Source organism: Chanodichthys erythropterus, chromosome 6 (assembly GCF_024489055.1).
Source record: "Chanodichthys erythropterus isolate Z2021 chromosome 6, ASM2448905v1, whole genome shotgun sequence".
NCBI lineage: Eukaryota > Metazoa > Chordata > Actinopteri > Cypriniformes > Xenocyprididae > Chanodichthys > Chanodichthys erythropterus.
In genome coordinates, this window is record NC_090226.1 from 10,526,568 (window position 1) to 10,548,107 (window position 21,540).

At 37.7% G+C, this 21,540-nt stretch overlaps 1 protein-coding gene across 5 annotated transcripts in view; it reads left to right on the forward strand.

Moving 5' to 3' along the window:
- Positions 1–21,540, forward strand: part of arhgef10la (Rho guanine nucleotide exchange factor (GEF) 10-like a) — a 162,592-nt gene that overhangs the window by 104,119 nt on the left and 36,933 nt on the right. For all 5 annotated transcript variants that reach the window (XM_067388019.1, XM_067388020.1, XM_067388021.1 and 2 more), the window contains 2 exons: positions 3,772–3,893; positions 18,832–18,918. In XM_067388019.1, coding sequence (XP_067244120.1) covers positions 3,772–3,893; positions 18,832–18,918 — 209 coding nt within the window. The remainder of the gene's footprint in view (positions 1–3,771; positions 3,894–18,831; positions 18,919–21,540) is intronic.

Sequence of the window (21,540 nt, forward strand, 5' to 3'; positions counted from 1 at the left end):
TGCTCTTTGGCTGAAACAATGATATCAAGCTCAGTGCAGAACCAGTGGGACTAACTGCTAAAGGTAACCAGCCAACCTTGACCCCTGCTAGTCTGTGCAGTTCACTAAAGCATAAATAATCATGTTGTCTTCTAAGGCCAGACTTGTTTGAGTCTGCATTTTAAATATTTTTTGACAAACCTTGCTGATACAATACTTTTATACAATGTTTTTCCTCTTTGTCACATTATGTGTGATAGTTAACATGCTAAATATAAATGAGAACAGACTTGTATGTATAAACAATCTGTCAGAACAAGTGGTGATTGCATTTTTTTTTTGGCATCAGATTGCTCACAGAAGAACTGCAGAATGCAAAGACTAATAGACCTATTCTTTATTTTCAGTTCTTCATGATCATTATCACAAAAAGTATAGCAGTCATTCCATAGGAGGAGTGTTGTTTGTGACCAACATACACTAAACACACACACACACACACACACACACACACACACACACACACACACACACACACACACACACACACACACACACACAAAATGTTTTGTAAACTTAATATACTAATTCAAAAAATAACAAACAATATATGCATTTATAGTTCTTTTTAAAATATTTCTAAAAAAATTCTAAGCTTTGACATGAAGAACTATGTATAAATGTGATTGATTTGGTGTAAATGAACTACAATTTATGACCTTGAGTTTTTATGTCGTCTCTTCATACCACTAATTTACAGCAAAATAATAATGATCTTCACTAAATTGCATGGACAAGAGAAGGGGACATCATTGGAGTCTTTATTTGTGACCCTGGACCACAAAACCAGTCATAAGTCGCATGGGTATATTTGTAGCAATAGCCAACAATACATAGTATGGGTCAAAATGGTCAATTTTTCTTTTATGCCAAAAATCATAAGGATATTAAGTAAAGATCATGTTCCATGTAAATTTCCTACTGTAAATATATAAAAAAATATATTTTTGTGAGTGGATATGCATTGCAAAGAACTTAATTTGGAAAAATGTAAAGGCTGATGATGATAATAATTATATATGTGTGATTTATAATGTATTCATAATATTAATTTGTATAATATTTGTAATATGTTAATATTTATACAGTGGGTACGGAAAGTATTCAGACCCCCTTAAATTTTTCACTCTTTGTTATATTGCAGCCATTTGCTAAAATCATTTGTTCTTTTTTTTTTCCTTATTAATGTGTACACAGCACCCCATTTTGACAGAAAAACACAGAATTGTTGACATTTTTTCAGATTTATTAAAAAAGAAAAACTGAAATATCACATGGTCCTAAGTATTCAGACCCTTTGCTGTGGCACTCATATATTTAATTCAGGTGCTGTCCATTTCTTCCGATCATCCTTGAGATGGTTCTACACCTTCATTTGAGTCCAGCTGTGTTTGATTATACTGATTGGACTTGATTAGGAAAGCCACACACCTGTCTATATAAGACCTTACAGCTCACAGTGCATGTCAGAGCAAATGAGAATCATGAGGTCAAAGGAACTGCCTGAAGAGCTCAGAGACAGAACTGTGGCAAGGCACAGATCTGGCCAAGGTTCCAAAACATTTCTGCTGCACTGAAGGTTCCTAAGAGCACAGTAGCCTCCATAATCCTTAAATGGAAGACGTTTGGGACGACCAGAACCCTTCCTAAAGCTGGCTGTCCGACCAAACTGAGCTATCGGGGCAGAAGAGCCTTGGTGAGAGAGGTAAAGAAGAACCCAAAGATCACTGTGGCTGAGCTCCAGAGATGCAGTCGGGAGATGGGAGAAAGTTGTAGAAAGTCAACCATCACTGAAGCCCTCCACCAGTCGGGGCTTTATGGCAGAGTGGCCCGACGGAAGCCTCTCCTCAGTGCAAGACAAATGAAGGACAAGACACCATCTTGGAGTTCTTCAGGTGTTTTTTTTAGCAAACTCCATGTAGGCTTTCATGTGTCTTGCACTGAGGAGAGGCTTCCGTCTGGCCAATCTGCCATAAAGCCCCGACTGGTGATGGTTGACTTTCTACAACTTTCTTCCATCTCCCGACTGCATCTCTGTTTTTAATAAATCTGCAAAAATGTCAACAATTCTGTGTTTTTCTGTCAATATGGGGTGCTGTGTGTACATTAATGAGGAAAAAAAATGAACTTAAAGGATTTTAGCAAATGGCTGCAATATAACAAAGAGTGAAAAATTTAAGGGGGTCTGAATACTTTCCGTACCCACTGTATATCTATATGTATTTAATGCATATGTACTGTATGTATATAATGATTTAATATTATTATTATTATTATTATTATTATTATTAGTGTTTTCTATATACTATTTTTATTTCAGAATAGCGACATGCAACTGGCACTGCTTTCATAGAATGACTCCGCTATACATGTGAAACACAGAGTAACTTTTTTTTCTTCTAAATCTCTCACTCAGGCAAATCAAGATTTCATTGACTGTGATAATGAAAAACATTATCATGTACATCAGCCAAACTATTTTGACAGATATGCAAATATTCCTTTAGAAATTATCCTAATAGTGTGACCACTGCTGTAAAGGCATGGAGAAATCCTATTTCTCGTAACCAAAGTTCATCTTCTTCATGAATTCTCTCTTTCCCTTTGTCCTTCAAAAAATTCAATTACTTTTTTAATACATTTATAAATAATGCATAGATTTGCCATTGCAGTAAGGATCAACTTTGTATAAAATGATTAGATTAAGAATTCTCATTTCTGGACTTAAAGTATTGAAAGGGGATTATTGCAAGGTGTTTGCAATTATCTTAAGAATTTGTGTGGTCTTATCCATAGACTTACTGTACTTACTGTACTTACTGGCGAAAGAAGTCTATCTGAGAGGTTCAGTAGAAGTAGAAGTTTTAGAAGTCCGACCTTCTGAAGTACGCCATTGATTGCATTGATTTTAGAGAGTCGGGTCCATTGTAAGTGGAGAGAAAATGGAGACAAAATCAAAGCGTTGACGCCCCTTAAATGTGTGTTGACCACAAAGCACTGATATACAGAGATGTCGCACTCTGGCTGTTTGCACACCTTCGATGAAATCTGAAAGAAATCATCTGGAAGCCCTTGAGAAACAATGAGACTAAACTCAAGCTAATTGGCCCTTAAGTCTCCCGCTCTGACTTGCGCATTGATATGGCTATGGTACATTGGCCGTCAAACCGTGCCACGTACCTTTCACACTGTGAAAACAAATTAGCTGAGTCCAATCTGACTGCATTTGTTTGTAGCCTATTTTCGTGGATTCTGTGGCTAATTCTGTGTTGATGCGCTCGCAAAGACGCAGGGGACCAGAAAAAACATGACATTTTTATGCAAGTCTAAGATGGCCATGATAGGTAATTACTGAATTGCTTTTATAGAGAGAGGTTGCTGGCAGGCATGTATTGTGCTTTGCAATTGTAAACACCTGTCAAAGTGGCTGTGAGGGAAGACCTAGGTGGCCCACACCTCCAGAATTTAGACATTAATTGAAACCTGGAGGTTGCTGCTTCACATGCTGAGATGGACACCTGCTGCAGGAATGAGACTCATGAAGGCTCATTAGTCTGCTATACTGAAAATATCTTCAGAGAGTGCACACTGGGAGCCTCAAACATTTCAACTAGTGCAATGCTTCAGTTTTTATAATTAGACACACTTATGAGATGTGATGTCACTCCGCATGCTCTGCTAGGGAAGAAAACAAATAATAAGCTAAGCCAAATATAACCTAATGTCTTGCAGGAGATGAAAACACACCAGGTTGGTTCTCTGCAGAGGATGATGGGAAGACAAAAGCTCCATTTTGGTGTCCACTTCTGGCCTGTCGCATGCCTGTCTTCAGCTCCAAAGCCCATGAATGGAAGGTGAGTCACTTCCAGTTACAAAAAGCATACTTTTTCTGCTTTGAAAAAAAAAAAAAGCTGATCAGAAACTTCCCTTGAGCAGAAAAAAAAAGATTATAGTTCCTTTCCTGAAGACAAAGTACTTTCAGCTGTATTCCATACAATCATTTTTTTTAGCTAGGAAATTAAAGTCCCGCAAAAGCAACCTCCACAGACAGAGTGTGACCATGGGATGGTCTTACGGGAACATTGCCAGGATTGTGGAATTACAAGGTGACATGGAAGCTTTCCAGTCACACTAGTTGGTGAGGGAGGTTGTGGATCAATAGGAGCTGTTAAGAACGGCAAGCTCCTCATATATCAAATGGTGAACTCGGGTAAGAGACAGAATAAAATGGCTTCAGAGTCAGTCAAAAAGGAATGAAATCAATTTTACTGTCTGGAAGATGATATTTCGTGCTAGATTTTAAGACCTAACAAAGTTAGGCGACTTACCTCTGAATGGTGAGTTTAAGTGCCAAATTACCACAGTCACCATGTGAGGGTGTTATAAAGTGATCATGCAATTACGTTAATGACTGTGGGACACCCGAGAATAAATCAATCAGGCTGCATTGAATTAAGCTTTTTGCAACCCAATAGATGGGAAGTCAAGGCTGTTGGTAAAATGGCTTGATCATGCGTTTTTTGCAACAGCTTGGAGCTCTGACAAACAGATCGACGGTATACTTTTTCCACATCATTTCTCTCCACAGCTGCTTTGGAGTTTATTTCATTTATTTATTTATTTTAAATTGTGTTTCTCTTGGCTCGAACTCTAAGGTGCCATTGCTTTGTGAAAACCAGCTGCAGTCTTTCAGCCACCTTTAACAAGAATTGTTATCTGGGTTGGGGCAAATTAATTTGTGTTCTAAAAAGCTTTGAACAATGTTCCTGGATAATCTTAGAAATATCTTTACATTTTAAAAGCCTGGAAAATTTATGAAGATTGATAAAATCCTAAAAGGTCATGGGCATTTTTGTATTTAATGCAGTCACAGGATTTTCTATAGTATTTACACTTCTTTTTCTAGTTTTAGTTTTCATAAATGATAAATTATACAAATTAGATTTCAAAATATACAAATTAGTAGATTTCAAAAGTCATGAAAGTCAATATTTTTTCTAGCTTAGTTTTTTTGTCTATAAATGATCTCTATAAGATAATAATTTAAAAAAATAATAATTTCAATTATTAATCGATTTAAAAAAATGGTTATGGAAAATCAAAGCATTTTATTTGAATATGTGGGAATCCTTTTTCAAACATTTGAGCTTAATGCTACCACCAAACATAAGATCTGAATGCTAACTGTAGTATGAAATTTGGTCCGGTTATGCTGGGTGTCTTTAGTAAAGTCCTGTGCTTCTATGTCTTGTTGAAAAGCAGGTTCTTGAGGAGGTGAGATGGGTATAAAGTGAGTGACTTTAAGTCACTTTAAGCAGAAGCGCCTTCAATGTTACTGACAGTATCTATCCAACCTTGCTCCTCCACTGCCACTACCACTGGGTAGCATGTGTTAGCCAGTGCCAAGGCCTCCAAACATCTTACTTTTATGTTTTGGCAGCTGATGTGCTTGGCAGATCATTCATTGGTGCATTGATTGGAAAGGGGGCACTTGAAAACCAAGATCAAAAGAGAAAAGCCGTTGGGGGACTCGTCGTCTCCAATAATAAAATAGAAGTTCTCTATCACAGCACCATGAACAACTGATCTGCACACACAGTTCTGCTGTTTTTGTAAGCCTGGTGGGTGGACTTGTTAGGCGGAGGAGATAACCGTTATCAGGTCTTTCACTTCTGACGCGGATCTTTGGGGTTTCTCTGTCCCACCCCTAACCAGTCCACTGGGCAATATCTGACCCACTTCTAAGCCTTACGAAAATCATGTAATACTGCACACACAGACTTATATTGTTCCTGAAATGCAGTACTAAGCTAAGAGGAGCGATGTTTATTTATATATGCTTGCCTAACCTGTATGCTGATGTTAAACCTGCTTTGATTGAACTCAGATGTCAAATCATGTCATCTTAGGCAGTCATTTTGTTGACCCTTTTGGCATTTTTATTCATGCGGACAGATGAGAGATACTGAGGCAGTGAAAAGGGGGAATAGACGTGTGCTAACCAGGTAGCGTTCACGTGGATGTTACGGAGGCCTGGCTATTCCTTAACACGCTAAAAACCCTCCACTAAAAATCTACTTCAGATGTTAAAGCTGTACGTTAGAAGTACTGAGAAGTATAAAGATGTCTCGTGGGAAGAGAAAGAAACAAAATCTGTTTCCCGATGAAGCATTAGGATGGAGAGAAGATGGCTCTTATTTGAGAGTGTTTTTTTAATACCGTGGAGATCCCATACCGGGTGCTTTGAAGTGTGGGAAGACATGCTGGAAAAAGGATTTTTTTGGAGGTATCAGGTTTGACTGTTTTCTTTTTTTGGGATTAACACGGGGGGGAAAATGGAGAAATGTTTTCTAAATCTCTTTTATAGTACTTAAACCCATGTCATGGTTCTGTCCAATGAAGCATGTCTACAGAAACTAGGGCCTTCTTCAGCTTATTGTTGAGGATATGTGCCCAGTCTAACTTAGTTTGGATATTTTTGCAGTTTAAATGCTATTTTTGTGACTCATGGTTGTGTTTTGATTGTCAATAGTCACTCAAGTCTTTAAAAGCAGCTATGGGCTTCAAGCAATAAGCTTAATGCATCACTGATCCCAAGTAAAAAGCAGTGTGGCTTGTTTACATGCAGATTCTTCATTTTCTGGCCATCTGAAAAAAATGTAAAGGTGCCGTAAAACGTCTTTTCAAAAGATGTAATATAAGTCTAAGGTGTCCCCTGAATGTGTCTGTGAAGTTTCAGCTCAAAATACCCCATAGATTTTTTTAAATTAATTTTTTTATCTGCCCATTTTGGGGCATCATTAACTATGCACCGATTCAGGTTGCGCGGCCCCTTTAAATCTCTCGCTCCCTGCCCTCCCGAGCTCTTGACTATAAGTGCAGTTAAACAGTGCATAAACAATGTTCACATAGCTAATATAACCCTCAAATGGATCTTTACAAAATGTTCGTCATGCATGCTGCATGCATGCATCGATTCCTGTGAGTATAGTATTTATTTGGATGTTTACATTTGATTCTGAATGAGTTTGAGGCTATATGCTCTGTGGCTAATGGGCTAATGCTACACTGTTGAAGAGATTTACAAAGAATGAAGTTGTGTTTATGAATTATACAGACTGCAAGTGTTTAAAAATGAAAATAGCGACGGCTCTTGTCTCCGAGAATACAGTAATAAACGATGGTAACTTTAACCACATTTAACAGTTCATTAGCAACATGCTAACGAAATATTTAGAAAGACAATTTACAAATATCACTAAAAATATCATGTAATCATGGATCATGTCAGTTATTATTGCTCCATCTGCCATTTTTCACTATTGTCCTTGCTTGCTTAGTCTGATGATTCTGCTGTGCACAGATCCAGACGTTAATACTGGCTGCCCTTGTGTAATGTCTTGAACATGGGTTGGCATATGCAAATATTGGGGGCGTACATATTAATGATCCCGAATGTTACGTAACAGTCTGTGTTATGTTGAGGTTCGCCTATTTTCCGGAGGTCTTTTAAACAAATGAGATTTATATAAGGAGGAGGAAGCTATGGAGTTTTAAACTCAATGTATGTCTTATCCATGTACTGAACTCTTGTTATTCAACTATGCCGAAGTAAATTAAATTTTTGATTCTAGTGCACCTTTAATAATAAATATTATTTATTTATTTATTTACAGCTTCATCTTATACGTTTGAATGGGAAATCAAATGGCTGGTAAAATTGAGCATTGAACAGTCACTGTGGTTGGTGGGCAAAAATTTCCCACTTTGGTTGCATCCTTCAGACTGACACTGTGAATTCTGACATGGTCTGGACGTACTTGTTTTATTGCCTGTCTACATTCCATCAGTACTGCTAGCATACTGCTAGCTTGAGAGTGGACCATTTGTAGTCCATAACGAATATGATACCTTCAGTACTCAATGATTGACTACTGACTGCTGACAAGATGGCACTATGACATCTCTTGCAATAGTGAATGTGTGGATGGAGTCTATTTATAGCACCGTTTGGAGGGGGACTGATATATGACACCAATGACTTGAAGCTGTTACAGCAGGAAGAGGAAGTGGAAAAAAAAGATAAAACTTACATCTCAAGCTGATGCTCAACACATGAGACCAAGACAGAAAGCACATGAAATATAGATCAGAAATGTCTTGGAGAAAGGTGCCCTTCCCCTTACATGGCAGCCCTCTGTTGATTCTACTTTTTTCTCCTTTGTTTTTTGTCAGCATGGAATTTTTTTTTTCTCCATAAAATCAGACAGGGTTATGCCTTCTGCAATCTTTTCTGTGCATATATAAAGCTTGTGTTTTTTTGTTTTTTTTCTCTCTGCTTCCTTTCGATCCCTCTGTGAGTTCTGCATTTCATCTTCCTCCTCGTCTGTGAAGAACAGACACCACAGCATGGATTAAAAGCTTTTTCCTTCACATCTCCGCTGGACTGCTGCGACACTTTTTCTCCTATGCTGCAATATATCCTGCCTGCAAATACAAACATGTATACAGTACGTTGAGCCGTATTTTAAAACCCCCATCTCGACTTACAGTTAAATCCAGGAGGCTTCATTGAGGCTTTGCTATTAATTGCTGATAGCTTAACCTCCTCTTCATCTGCCCTTTCATCGCCAAGGATCAGTGTAATTAATTAAGAGTGCTTTTTTTTTTTTTCATCAAATAGCTTTGGCCTAATCTGTCACTTGTTCATCTGCAGAGTTCAGGCAGGGCAAATGCATTGGGCCCTCAACACATATGGATTATGTTGGACAGGAAGTGTAAATCTGATTTCCTTTTCATTGTCAAGATCACAGAGCACCCGTCACCAGTGTTGATATAAACTTGCCGTCTCGGTCAAGGCTTCAAATCGCTGCACTCAGCAGAACCACCCGACACACGACTGGAGCTTGTCACTGTCCATTGCACAGTTTGGTGACAGCATACAACAGAAAAAGTCTCTCAATCTCTTGTTCTGAGGAGGACTTTGGTCATGTCTGCAAAATTGCAACCTTCAAAAGTAACGAGTGTTGCTCTTGACAGCAGTCATATTTTGAACAGGCAACAGAGCATTAGAAAGAAAAAAATATAAATAAGTAGTTGACCCAAAAATTTAAATTGTGTAATGTACATGTCTTCATGTCATTTCAAAGCTGTATCAATTTCATTAGTTTGAAACACAAAATCAAATATTTGAATACTTTTTCCCCCAAAACTCATTTAAGACGAGGATACTAGCCAAAAACAGGCATTTTCAAAATCTAGTGTTTTTTGTCCATTTAAGTGTCTATAAAGCGGCTTTCTGTGTGAATGTTTAGGGTACAGCACGCAGTATTGAACTGAGTTCTCTTTTGCGTCTTATTGCACTTGAATACTTTTAATAGCATTTTAATGAATCATTGGCTGTTGACATTCATTGACGTCAGTTAATGTTTGGAACTACTTGAGGATGAGTAAATGATGACAGAATTTTCATTTTTCGGTGAAATATCCTTTTAATTATGTTAAATATTTGTAATGCGTTAAACAGAAAAAGAAAAATAATGTTCACAATTTTGACAGCCCTAATTATACATACTGTGGTTAAGTGAAAAAAGCACCATAAAAGAGTCCAGATGACTTAAAGAAAGTGTGAAGAAAAAAAAAAAAGTATAAGTCATTATTCACTGAAAATCTTTCCCTCCATTCCAGCTCTCAAATTAAATATGATGTCATTATAAATATCATGTTAAATATAATGTCAAATCTGTTTGGTCATGAGACATGCAAAAAACCCATGACCACAGAGTTTTTAATGGTGCCATATTTGATATATGCACATTTTCCTTTAATAAAATAAGTTACCTTCATGTTTTCTTAAACTATAAGACTGACTTTTGTGGAACACAAAAGGTTGTGTAAATGATGTCAGTCTTTTCATTTTTAGATGAACTATCACTTTAATGTTTCCCCTACCAACCTTGAGTCTAGTCAGGTAGTTCATATGGTACCATCGCCAAAAGCTCCTTGACTGCCTGATCATAAATTTCCCCTTATCTTATCAATATTTCCTGTAGTCATAACCATCTAGCTAGGCTCAGAGACTCTTGCAAGCAGCCCAGGGTTTTTCCGTTCTTTGCAGTAGGCACCAAACAGCCCACTAGCACGGTGACATATCTGTTATGGGCTTGCCTCAGGGTTGTGACCAGGATTTACCACATTATGCTATGTGAATAGCCCATGGCGGCAAGGCTATCATAGCATCTGTGCAGAGATCTTGTTCTACGAAAGGCCAATTCAGTAATAAGCCCAGATGCCTTTCTGGCTTTGTGCTATAGCCCATTTGTTCTCCCCTTCAGTCATGAGAGCTATATTAGATCGTAATGATATCTCAAGTGAACTTGAGATATCGGAAGGCCATCAGAAATGGTGTAAATAGAGGACTTAGGACTTATTAGTAGATAAAGAAATGTGTAGTAAGTGACACCGAAAATGCCTTTTTATTCAGAGCATTGACAAATTTATTCAGAGCAAATTATCTATGAAGGGTATTACTAAACAGACAGAAAAGACTCATTTTAAAGGGATAGTTCAAGAATAAAATAATTCTGTCATATTTTACTCGTTGTTTGCTTTTGTCCATACAATGAGGGTCAAAGGATCCAATGTTGTTTTGGACCCCATTGACTCTCATTGTATGGACAACAGTCGGAACATTCCTTCAAAATGTACAGGTTTGGAACGACATGTGGGTGAGTAAATGAAGACAAGATTACTAAAAATACTTTTAATTCTTATCTGAATAATAGCAGAAATTTACACTAGCATTCCATCTCAAATGGATGAGATGTTCGCATTTGTCAGATTTTCCTGTTTTGCAGCACAGAAGTGTGACTTGGCTTCCATATTGTCAACTTTATCCAGCAGTAGAGGGCAGTGTGGATCTGTTCTTCTCATTCTGAAGGTGGCATTGCAGCACTGTCTTGAGAGCGAGGTCATCTGCAAAGGGGTTGATCTTTTGCTTTGACAGTTACGTGCTAATTATTGGAAATCATCATTTAAAGTAAGCAGTCACAGTCTTGTCCTCCACCCCTTTTCTTCACGCCCCCTGTGTTTTTGTGGAGAAAACAAAGGCCAGGGACTAAAATAACAACAAGGAGCAACACTTAGTGTGCACAAAATGAGTTAATTTAAATGCTTCCCATACTTTCAGTGGTGTATGGGAACATTTTGAGAGTAATTGTTTAAAGGTGCCCTAGAGTTAAAAATTTTATTTACCTTGGCATAGTTAAATAACAAGAGTTCAGTACATGGAAATGACATACAGTCAGTCTCAAACTCCATTGTTTCCTCCTTCTTGTGTAAATCTCATTTGTTTAAAAGACCTCCGAAGAACAGGCGAATCTCAACATAACACCGACTGTTACGTAACAGTTGGGATCATTAATATGTATGCCCCCAATATTTGCATATGCCAGCCGATGTTCCAGGCATTAGACAAGTGCAGCCAGTATTAACGTCTGGATCTGTGCACAGCTGAGTCATCAGACAAGGTAAGCAAGCAAGGACAATAGCGAAAAATGGCAAATGGAGCAATAATAACTGACATGATCCATGATAACATGATATTTTTTTTAGTGATATTTGTAAACTGTCTTTCTAAATGCTTCGTTAGCATGTTGCTAATGTACTGTTAAATGTGGTTAAAGTTACCATTGTTTCTTACTGTATTCACAGAGACAAGAGCCGTCGTTATTTTCATTATTACACACTTGCAGTCTGTATAATTCATAAACACAACTTCATTCTTTATAACATCAACAGTGTAGCATTAGCCGTTAGCCATGGATCACAGCCTCAAATTCATTCAAAATTCAAATGTAAACATCCAAATAAATACTATACTCACATAATCCGACGCATGCATGCAGCATGCATGACGAACACTTTGTAAAGATCCATTTTGAGGGTTATATTAGCTGTGTGAACTTTGTTTATGCAATGATAGAGTTCAGAGCTCGGGAGGGGGCGGAGAGCGCAAGCAATTAAAGGGGCCGCAGCCTGAATCGGTGCATTTCTAATTATGCCCCAAAATAGGCAGTTAAAAAATTTATTAAAAAACAATCTATGGGGTATTCTGAGCTGAAACTTCACAGACACATTCAGGGGACACCTTAGACTTATATTACATTTTGTAAAAAAAAGTTCGATGGCACCTTTAACACAGGGAACTAAAACATTTACAATCTTGGACTTAATCTGGAAATCGTATTTCTGTGAATTGAGTTTGTCTTTTTCTGAGCTAATTATACTGTCAGTTTTCTTCAACTGATCACCCCTCATGGACCGTTGCAAATTAAGCAGTGGTCGCACATCAACATTAAAGTGCTTTGCATGCTTGCCGCAGTGTAAACTCGGCCTCTGCAGGGAACCTGAAGCAACCTGGATCATTGTGTCTTCTGCTTAAATGTGGTTCATTAGCATTCTACCGCCATTAATGTGGGTATGTCTCCACCTTACCTGTCCCCCAAGGCTGATAAGGCAAAATGTACTGAAATTGAAAGTGAAGCAGGAGATTTGGTTATCTAACGTTACCACTCCCTTGTCAGCACCTGATTAGTAGCTGTTTCTTGTAATTATTATGATCAGTCGAATAATTTTAAACAGTTGTTCTGGGGGCACAGCTGTGCAGGATGAAGGGGTATTTAAAAGTGGAGCTTAAAGCCTGGGATATGTTCCTTGGGCCAGCATGGCAGCTTGGTAACAGTGCCTGCCGCTCAGTGCAGTGGGGATTTGAGGACCTTTTGTTCTGTGTTCCATGTCATCTGATCAAGGGGATTAAAGATACCCTCTCGTCACACCCCTCTGTGGTCCCTTGCAGTGGCATCCTCCAATTAGCTGGCGGGATTTTGGTGGCTCACCACTTTACCCTGTGCACACGTTCCGCTTGGTAGAGAGAGAAAGAAAGAAACAAAGAGAGATAGATATGGAGACGGAGAGATTTATATGCTCCAGACAACTCTTGGCTTCCACTCATTTTTTCAAGCCCATTATTTGCAGAACAGTCCATCGCTTTCATCTCCGAGATGCCGGGATTGTTGCGCCATGTCAGAGAAGTTGTGCTGGGCAGGGATGAAGAGATGTGTTGGATTATCACATAGCTGGATGCATGACAAAGTACAGAATGACTGAGCAGGACATAAGGAGGGAAATATCAATGCCTGCATGAATATGAATGTTGCTTAGTGATATCCTGCCAATGTCAGGTGGTGCTATGGTACACCAGTATGCTAAATGACTCGCAGCGCTATCCAGCCTAGCACTAATGTGAAATTTTCAATCAATTGTTACAGAAACCATAGCATATTATATAAAAGAAAGAAGAAAGAAATGTTGAAATAGATAAATGGTGAAAAGGTCACCAAAAAAAAAAATGTAATTCTGTCATTATTTTAATTGCCCTCACGTCGTTCCAAATCTATATACAGTATATTACTTTTTATGGAAATACTCTTTTTATTTATTTTTTTATTTTTTTAGTATGAAAATGAATTGGGGACTGGGGCTGTCAAGATCCAAAAATCGAGTGAACTTGGAATATAGTTCATGAATCATATGAACCACTTTTATGTTTTTTTTTTTTTTTTTTTTTAATTTGGAGCTTGACAGCCCAAACTCTCATTTACTTTCATAATATGAATGACACAAGGGAGAAAATGATTACAGGATTTTCTTTCAGAGGTGAACTATCCCTTGCAATTTGCATATGTTACTCAATACCTCAGCCATATAGGCCATAATCCAGCTCGTAAACCCAACACCAAGTAACTGGAGGGCTAAAATTTGAGAGGTCCAACTGAAAACTTATACTTCTGCTCACATTACTCTAAATATTCTATGCAAAATGCATAACAGATAGCACAGCAGGTTGACACTTTGATCTTTGCTTATCTCTGTCCGTGAAATTTAAATGATTGGATTTCATCCAGCTCATGAAATCATAACACTTGCAGCTCATTTCATCTTTGATCCTTTCGTCCATCTGCATTAGAGTCACCAAGGGATATTGGAAAACAACTAACATGTCGCTGTCTTTGAGACGGCGTCATTGTTTCAGAGGGTGGGACTTGGGCGATTTATATTAATTTAGTCACATTGAGGCTAAACTGCCACAACCTCCCACTGCCGCTTTAGTCCCACTGCCCTGTCACTGGTCCTTTCCCACACATGTATTGAATTCCTATAGGCTAATCCACTCCCATTTCCCTCTTCCTAATCCTGCAATGAAGCAGAATGCTAAACACACTCATGTCAGCCTTGCATTATGCAGCGTTTCTCTGGGTTCCTAGTGTCTGCAGCTCTCCCACACACCACAAGGATTAGCGTGAACGCTACGATACAGCATGAGCCCTGGACTAGCACTGATTTTTAGCCTGTCAAACATGTACAAATGCAGTTTGCTTTTCGAGCTGTGATAAGGTTAGCATTGGCGCTTTGTTATTGTGCTATCTTGACTTTCCCTGCCTCACCCTGAGGCTAAGAGTGAAGAAGTGGCAAAGAGGGCTCTAAAGTCTGGCAATTATCAGTTAATAACCAACAGAAGAGTTCTATTAGTGTTTGTTAGCATGTGGGAGCTACCTGTGATGGTGTTGTCAGGAGGATTTGAGATTTCTTTCATCGGAGTGAAGTGCCGCTTTGCTCTAGTGACTCAGGCTAGACTTTTATTCATTTGCTATGCTTCGTGTTAGCCAAGCTTTGTGGATTAAATGCTAACCAGAGTTTATTTAATGATGGTCTTGTGGAGTCCCAGCTCAGCCAAGTGTTTTAATGTGTGGTGGAGTTAAAGATGAACTATGCTCTGTTTTGGTATCATTGAGAGCATCGCCCATTTGTCTGTTTTAATCTGAAATGTAACTTAGGTTTTTATGGCTTAAAACTGAACATACAGAACAAACTGTACATAGTAGAAACGGTGGACAGAAAGTTTTGAATTTTACTCAAGTCAAATTAATTGGCGAACCACCTATTAATGGGGGCTATAGAACATCGTTTAAGGTCAGGGTTATATATCTCAGATTCCACTTATTTCATTAAAGGGGTGGTTGATTATGATTTCATTTTAACTTTAGTTAGTGTGTAATGTAGCTGTTAGAGCATAAACAACATCTGCAAAGTTAGAACGCTCAAAGTTTAAAGCAAAGGGAGATATTTTCTTTTAAAGAATTCTCTGTTTAAGGACTACAACAAACGGGTGGTAGGGACTACAACGAGCTTCTTCCCAGGTTGGTGACATCACTAACTGCAATACAGTATTTAACACAAATGCAATAGCATGTCATAAAAGCAAGATGACAACATGACAAGTTATAACCGTAATTAAACTAAACTATACCTGTGCTATCTTCATGCAGCATATATTCTCTGGCTCTGTAGGCAACTTACAACAGTTCCCACACGAGCAATTTATAGATTATCATGACCAAATATGCAATCAATTACTTTAAGATGGTTAACTCCACATCAGCTATAAAAATTCATCAACGAACCATTCAGAAACATCCTGTTGCATTCTACATGTTGTCACTTGTTCTTGATTCGCTCCATCATTGTCGGACTCCATTTTGAAAATAAAAGGCCAAACAATTTCTTACATTTTAAGTGAGTCTGCGTGAGGTAATCGGCGCTGTTAAAACCAGCTCTTGAAACTCCGCCCTTCTCTTGAGAGCAGCAGCTCATTTGCATTTAAAGGGACACACACACAAACTGTTTTTGCTCACCCTCAAAAAGTGACAAATTTAACATGCTACAAAAAATGATCTGTGGGGTATTTTGAGCTAAAACTTTAAATACACACTCTGGAGACATCACAGATGTATTTTAAGTCTTATAAAAGTGACATTCTATGACCCCTTTAATTAGTTTTATTTTTGCAAAGCCTACTTCTGCAAACTAGTAGTATGTCTTTTTTTTTTCTTTCTCATCTGCACCAAATTTTGCATGCATAAAGTTTATACTTCCATACTCAATAATTAGATTTTTTTTTTCAAGATTTTTTATTTAATTTATTTCAGCAAGGATGCAATAAATTTATCAAAAGTGACAGTAAAGTCATTTATAACTTAAAAATCTATTTCAAATGAATGCTGTTCTTTTGACATTCTTCAAATAATCATCAAATTATCCTTATGGTTTCCACAAAAATAAGCAGTATAACTGTTTATATAAAATGGTTAAATAGAAAACAGTCATTTTAAGTAATAATAATATTCCAGAATAAAACCCCAAACTCTTGAAATGTAGTGTAAATTTTTCATTTTTTCTAATATATTATTGTTGCAATTCAGAATATATTGTGTGGTTTTAAAGCAAAATGTTTCATAATGTGTTTAGAAATCATACTTCTAAACTATAACATATAATTTAACCTTCTTTTGAGGTCCCTTTGAGTCATAAAAGGTGACCAAAACTTGCAATTCCTTGTTATCTCTGAGAGTCTTTTGTGTAGTCTTCATCACATATAAAATGCTTTAAAGCACAGGTAGAATGGAGATTTGATTGCCGTCACAGAAAATCACTTCAAAGCATAACACTCCACTTGTTTTGCTCTAAGAATTCTGTCCCCAACACTCCTCAAGCCTGATGACTCATAATAATTGAATGGTTGAGTTGGTTTCTTCTATTATTCCGCATATCAAGACGAGTGAACAATTCTGTAGTCTTGCTTTTTGGTTAAAACATTGAAAACTTTTCTCAAATCTTCCTCACTTCCATTTTTTCGATGTCTGCCTTTTAAAAACATTCTCCTGTTTGTCTAGATTCTGTGACAGGCTATCTTTGTGCATTTGATTACAAGATTAAATGCAGACACATTGCAGATGAGATAGACTGTGCAAGGGAAGCTAATATGGGTTTCCTCCAGATGAGTTCATGGCCTATGGAAAGGATACTCACCACCTGGAGCTGGCATAACGCCTGTCACCCAGAAGGGTGGGGTGGATACCATGTAGATCAGTGGGTCACTGGGGCCAGCAGCTGTGTGGCCGCCCTCTTTCTTCATCAACAAATCTCTCCTTAATTAGCTCACCTAGTGCCCTTTCCCCAGACGAGCACCCAAACAGAAGTCTTCCATCAAATCTCTCCTCGGTTCCCTTCCTTCTCCCATTGGGATCTCCAGTGTTGCACCTGCATCTGAGCAAGAGGCTTAGTGGAATAAGGCATTATGATGCTAATTAAATGGCCTTTAAGAGTATTTAGTCACATCGAGCTGAGCTGCTGACTATGAACCACTGACAATGTGAACTGAGTTTGAATGATTGACACTGTTATGATTAATAAAAATCAGGTCTAATCCTGAACTCATTAACAGATAGTTCACCCAAAACTCACCCAATAGTTTCAACACTATTTGTTCTTTAAAACTGCTAAAAGAATCAGAACCAGAATTATTCTATTACTTCACATACTACACATAACCAACACAGTACGTACATGAGATCTGTTGCTTCCTTGTTCTTGGTCAATCTCTTTAATGGGATGAGCGAACTGAGGTTGATGTTGATAATACCTTGTACCCATAATTGCATGTTTTATAGCATCTTAAAATCAAGACATTCAAGACAAGTCATTTAAATACACAGCATCCTATGCATTTGAATTCGCCCACACTGTATAATAAGCATAGACCCATTGATGTTAAAATAACCCTTCGCTCTCTGACAGGTTATTATGAAGTGCCACGGGTCACAAAGCATGTTTGAAATCCCATACATAAAAAGAAGCATTCTGGATGGGCCACCATTCACCAGAAACAGTATATTACCTCTGCAGTTGGACAGGAGTCCTGCGAAGTGCCGTTTGAGAACCCAGAATAAATGTGTTGCTAGGGAATCATGTAGCATGTGTCTTAGACCCTGGGGGACTGCGACTGAAGCAGATATTCAGGCAAATGCACTTGCTATTCATCGGAGAATGGACAAAGACAAAGCAATCTCCACATGTGAAGATTGCCTGTGCTCCTCACTGAGCAACAGTGTTCTCAAGTGACTCAGAAGCCACAGTCTGTCCCTTCCCTCCACCAGCCGAGCTCTGCTGCCCGCAGGCTGCCATATGTGCTCCTGCCATGACTGGCATTTAATTACAAATTAGACATTTTCTGTCACTGCAGATGGACGAATTATATAAAAATGGGATAAACAGTAAAGATAGAGAGAGGAAACTTGGTATATTTGTGCAAAAAGAAGGGAGTGGTTTGGAGAAAGGAGAGGCAGAGCTTTTGACTGACTGAAACTGACATTTTGCTAGCATTATTTTGGACCTGTCTATATTTACACTTTGCGAAAGTGGGGAAATTGGGAAATGAGTGCTTGAAATAGCTAGCAATTGATGCCCAGTTTCCACTGGGGGCAACATAAAAAATATTCAGTCCTCATAGATATCAAACCCCCCTCTTTCCCTAATTAAATCAGATGTACTTTATGAAATCACTCCTAGCTTTTTTCACAATAAATATAAACATTCCCAAACAGCGGCTGTTTGTGGTCTGTTAATATGGCGTGATATCACGCAACATTATGGTCTCTGTAAATATGCCACCCAGTACTTGATCTGAGCCACATTGCTTCATTGTAATCATAAAATCATTTTCTTAATTTTATATATATTTTTTTCTTTTTCCTGTAAAAATATCTAGATGACCTTTTTTTTTTTGCGCATTTACAAAAAAAAAGCAGACTATTTTATATATTATTGATTGCATTTTCAGTTCTCAGGTCGAGTCATTAGGTAAGAATTTAAAAAAATGTTTCTTTTTTTTTATAGCTGGAGGCTGCTCTTCATAATCCTGTTCAGTGTGCTTTACTCGGATTCTCAGCGGCAAGCACTTCACTTCCTCAAGGCTACCTTTGGGTAAGTAAAAAACAGAAGCACATAAAATATACATATTATCATACACGAACAGTGAAAAGGTGACATCAGAGATTGAATAGATTGTAATTTTAATTTACATTTAATCATTTAGCAGGCATTATTATCTGCTAAATGATTAAATGTAATTATTATTCCTCACCATTAAAGCATACTTATGCCACACAGGTCTTAATTCTGAATGTCGCTTAAAACCGACAAGCATTCATTTACCATTAATTTACAGCGGAATAACTTGTATTCTGCAAAGAAACTGTCTTCTGCAAAATAAAAATGCTTTTCATAACAAGCCCTGTGAAATCACCTTTAAAAGTTTCACACAGTATTCTCGTTCTCCTCCCTCCTCTGGTGCAGTGGGCAATTTATCACATAATCCCCCAAAGCAGGGGGATAAATCCAATTCGAGCCTTGGTTGGACACAAAAGGACGCCCTTGCCTGTGTCTTTGAGTTAATTGTTTTTGTGGGTATTCTAAAGAGCACTGAGGGTGGACTTGGGCGGATTTAAAAGATACAGGGAGACATTCAGTGGGAAATTATATCTGGCCGGATTATGTCCTCTTTCCAGTGCCAAAATGTGACATTTGATCCTGAATCTAAATCTCACTCTGTAGCTTAAAGCGCAGGGGTCAGTTTTTTAATATATCTCAGTGCATCCATTTAGTCTCAATGGGGTTAAAATGTGCTATTATGCAACATTTGTAAACTTAATTTCTGCCTCTTGTTCAGATATATAAATGCAGGTAGGCTTGGTCTACTGCATAATGTAAGACCAAATGCAATCAAACAGGGCATGTTAATGTTTTGGGGAAGAAATAGTACTTTAATTTAACAGAGTTTGTGTGGTTAAAGATGTCAGATCTGTAAAAAATAGACTGAGGTTTGTTTGAGGCAATTAGTAGCAAGTAAGTTAATATTTCCGCTTTGCTTTCTGAGTTGTGGCTGTGAAATAATTATTAATTTATTATTTCTGGATGAACAGAAATTCAGATCCCAAATCGACTTAAATTTCCACAGTCTTTTGTACTCAACACAGGTTTATTATTGTAGATAAAGCCTAATTAAAGATTTTTAAAGTGTTAGTTCACCAAAAAATTAAAATCATCCCATGATTTACTCACCCTCAAGCCATACTAGCTGTATATGACTCTATCTTCTTTCAGACGAACACAATCTGAGATATATTCAAAAATATCCTGGATCTCTAAAGATTTATAACGCTAGCCTGTTTTGAAGCCAAAAATAAATGCATCCATTGTAAATATAATCCATATGGCTTCAGGGGGTTAATAAAGGCCTTCTGAAGCGAGTCAAAGGATTTTTGTAAGAAAAATATCCATATTAAAAACATTATAATCTAAAATAACTAGCTTCCGCCATAGTGCGCCATAAGCAAACTGCGCAAGTTGACTTGAGCCTAATGAGTAACCCCCTGAAGCAATGTATGACGCAGGATGGAGGAGAATTGTAAACAAATATGACTGTGCAACAAAGTGAAACTTATATCGAAATCCTCTGACATTTCTCTTTAAAATGTCTCGTTTTAAAACTTCTTTTCAGAAGGCCTTTATTAACCTCCTGAAGCTGTATGGATTATTTTTTATGATGGATGGATGCATTTAGTTTGGGCTTCAATACACACCTATTCACTACTATTATAAAGCTTAGAAGAGCCAGGATATTTGTAAATATATCTCTGATTGTTCATCTGAAAGAGATAGTCATATACACATAGGATGGCTTGAGGGTGGGTAAATCATGGGATAATTTTCATTTTTGGGTGAACTAACTCTATAAGTTGGCAGTTCTTTGTCAAAATAAGCTGCGATGTGGACCAGACTTTATCCTTTGAGTCAAAATTCTGGCTGTACAATCTTATAGCAGGGTTAAATAAACCCCTAAAGCAATCAACACATCTTCCGCTTATAGCAGGTGTCATTTTCTCGGTGAACTCGACTGGACTGAGAGATGTGAGAATAGAGGATATGATTCAGTCGTTTGCTACTTCCAACTTATAAGTCACTGATAGCACATCATCATCATCAAAACAGGCAGTTTTCACTAGTGTTCCAAATGAGCAGTGACAGTAATCAGATCACTCTAAGATGGGCTGCTGGAATTTTTCTCATGGCTTAGATCAAAATAATGATATTGTTTCTAATCAGTCCAAGACAGTAAGCCAGCCAGTCATCTGCCAAATTCACTCTTCTTAGCCTCTTCACCTGTAAGGCTGAGGCTCAGCTATTGATTTTTGCCTGTTCACAGTGTACTTCCTAGGATTTTATTTATTTGGTTAGTTGGTTAATAATGATCAAAGTAAGTAGTTGCTCTGTACGTTTGATGTCAGTGGCATGATTTTGGGCATGTCAACAGAGTAGGGTACGGAAGGCGTATTTGGGATAATAATTTATGCCTTTTGGTGCTGCTAGTGGCACAAGAATTATGCTTTATATCTTTTCTTTTCTTTAAACCATGTCATTGCAGTGGAGGCACAAACATTTTAAAAAATTTGATCTCTTTTGATTCATGAGAAGGCATTTTAATTAAATTGTCCACAGGACGTTGTATTGGACTTTGAATTTGAATTACAGGAAGTGTAATTCAGC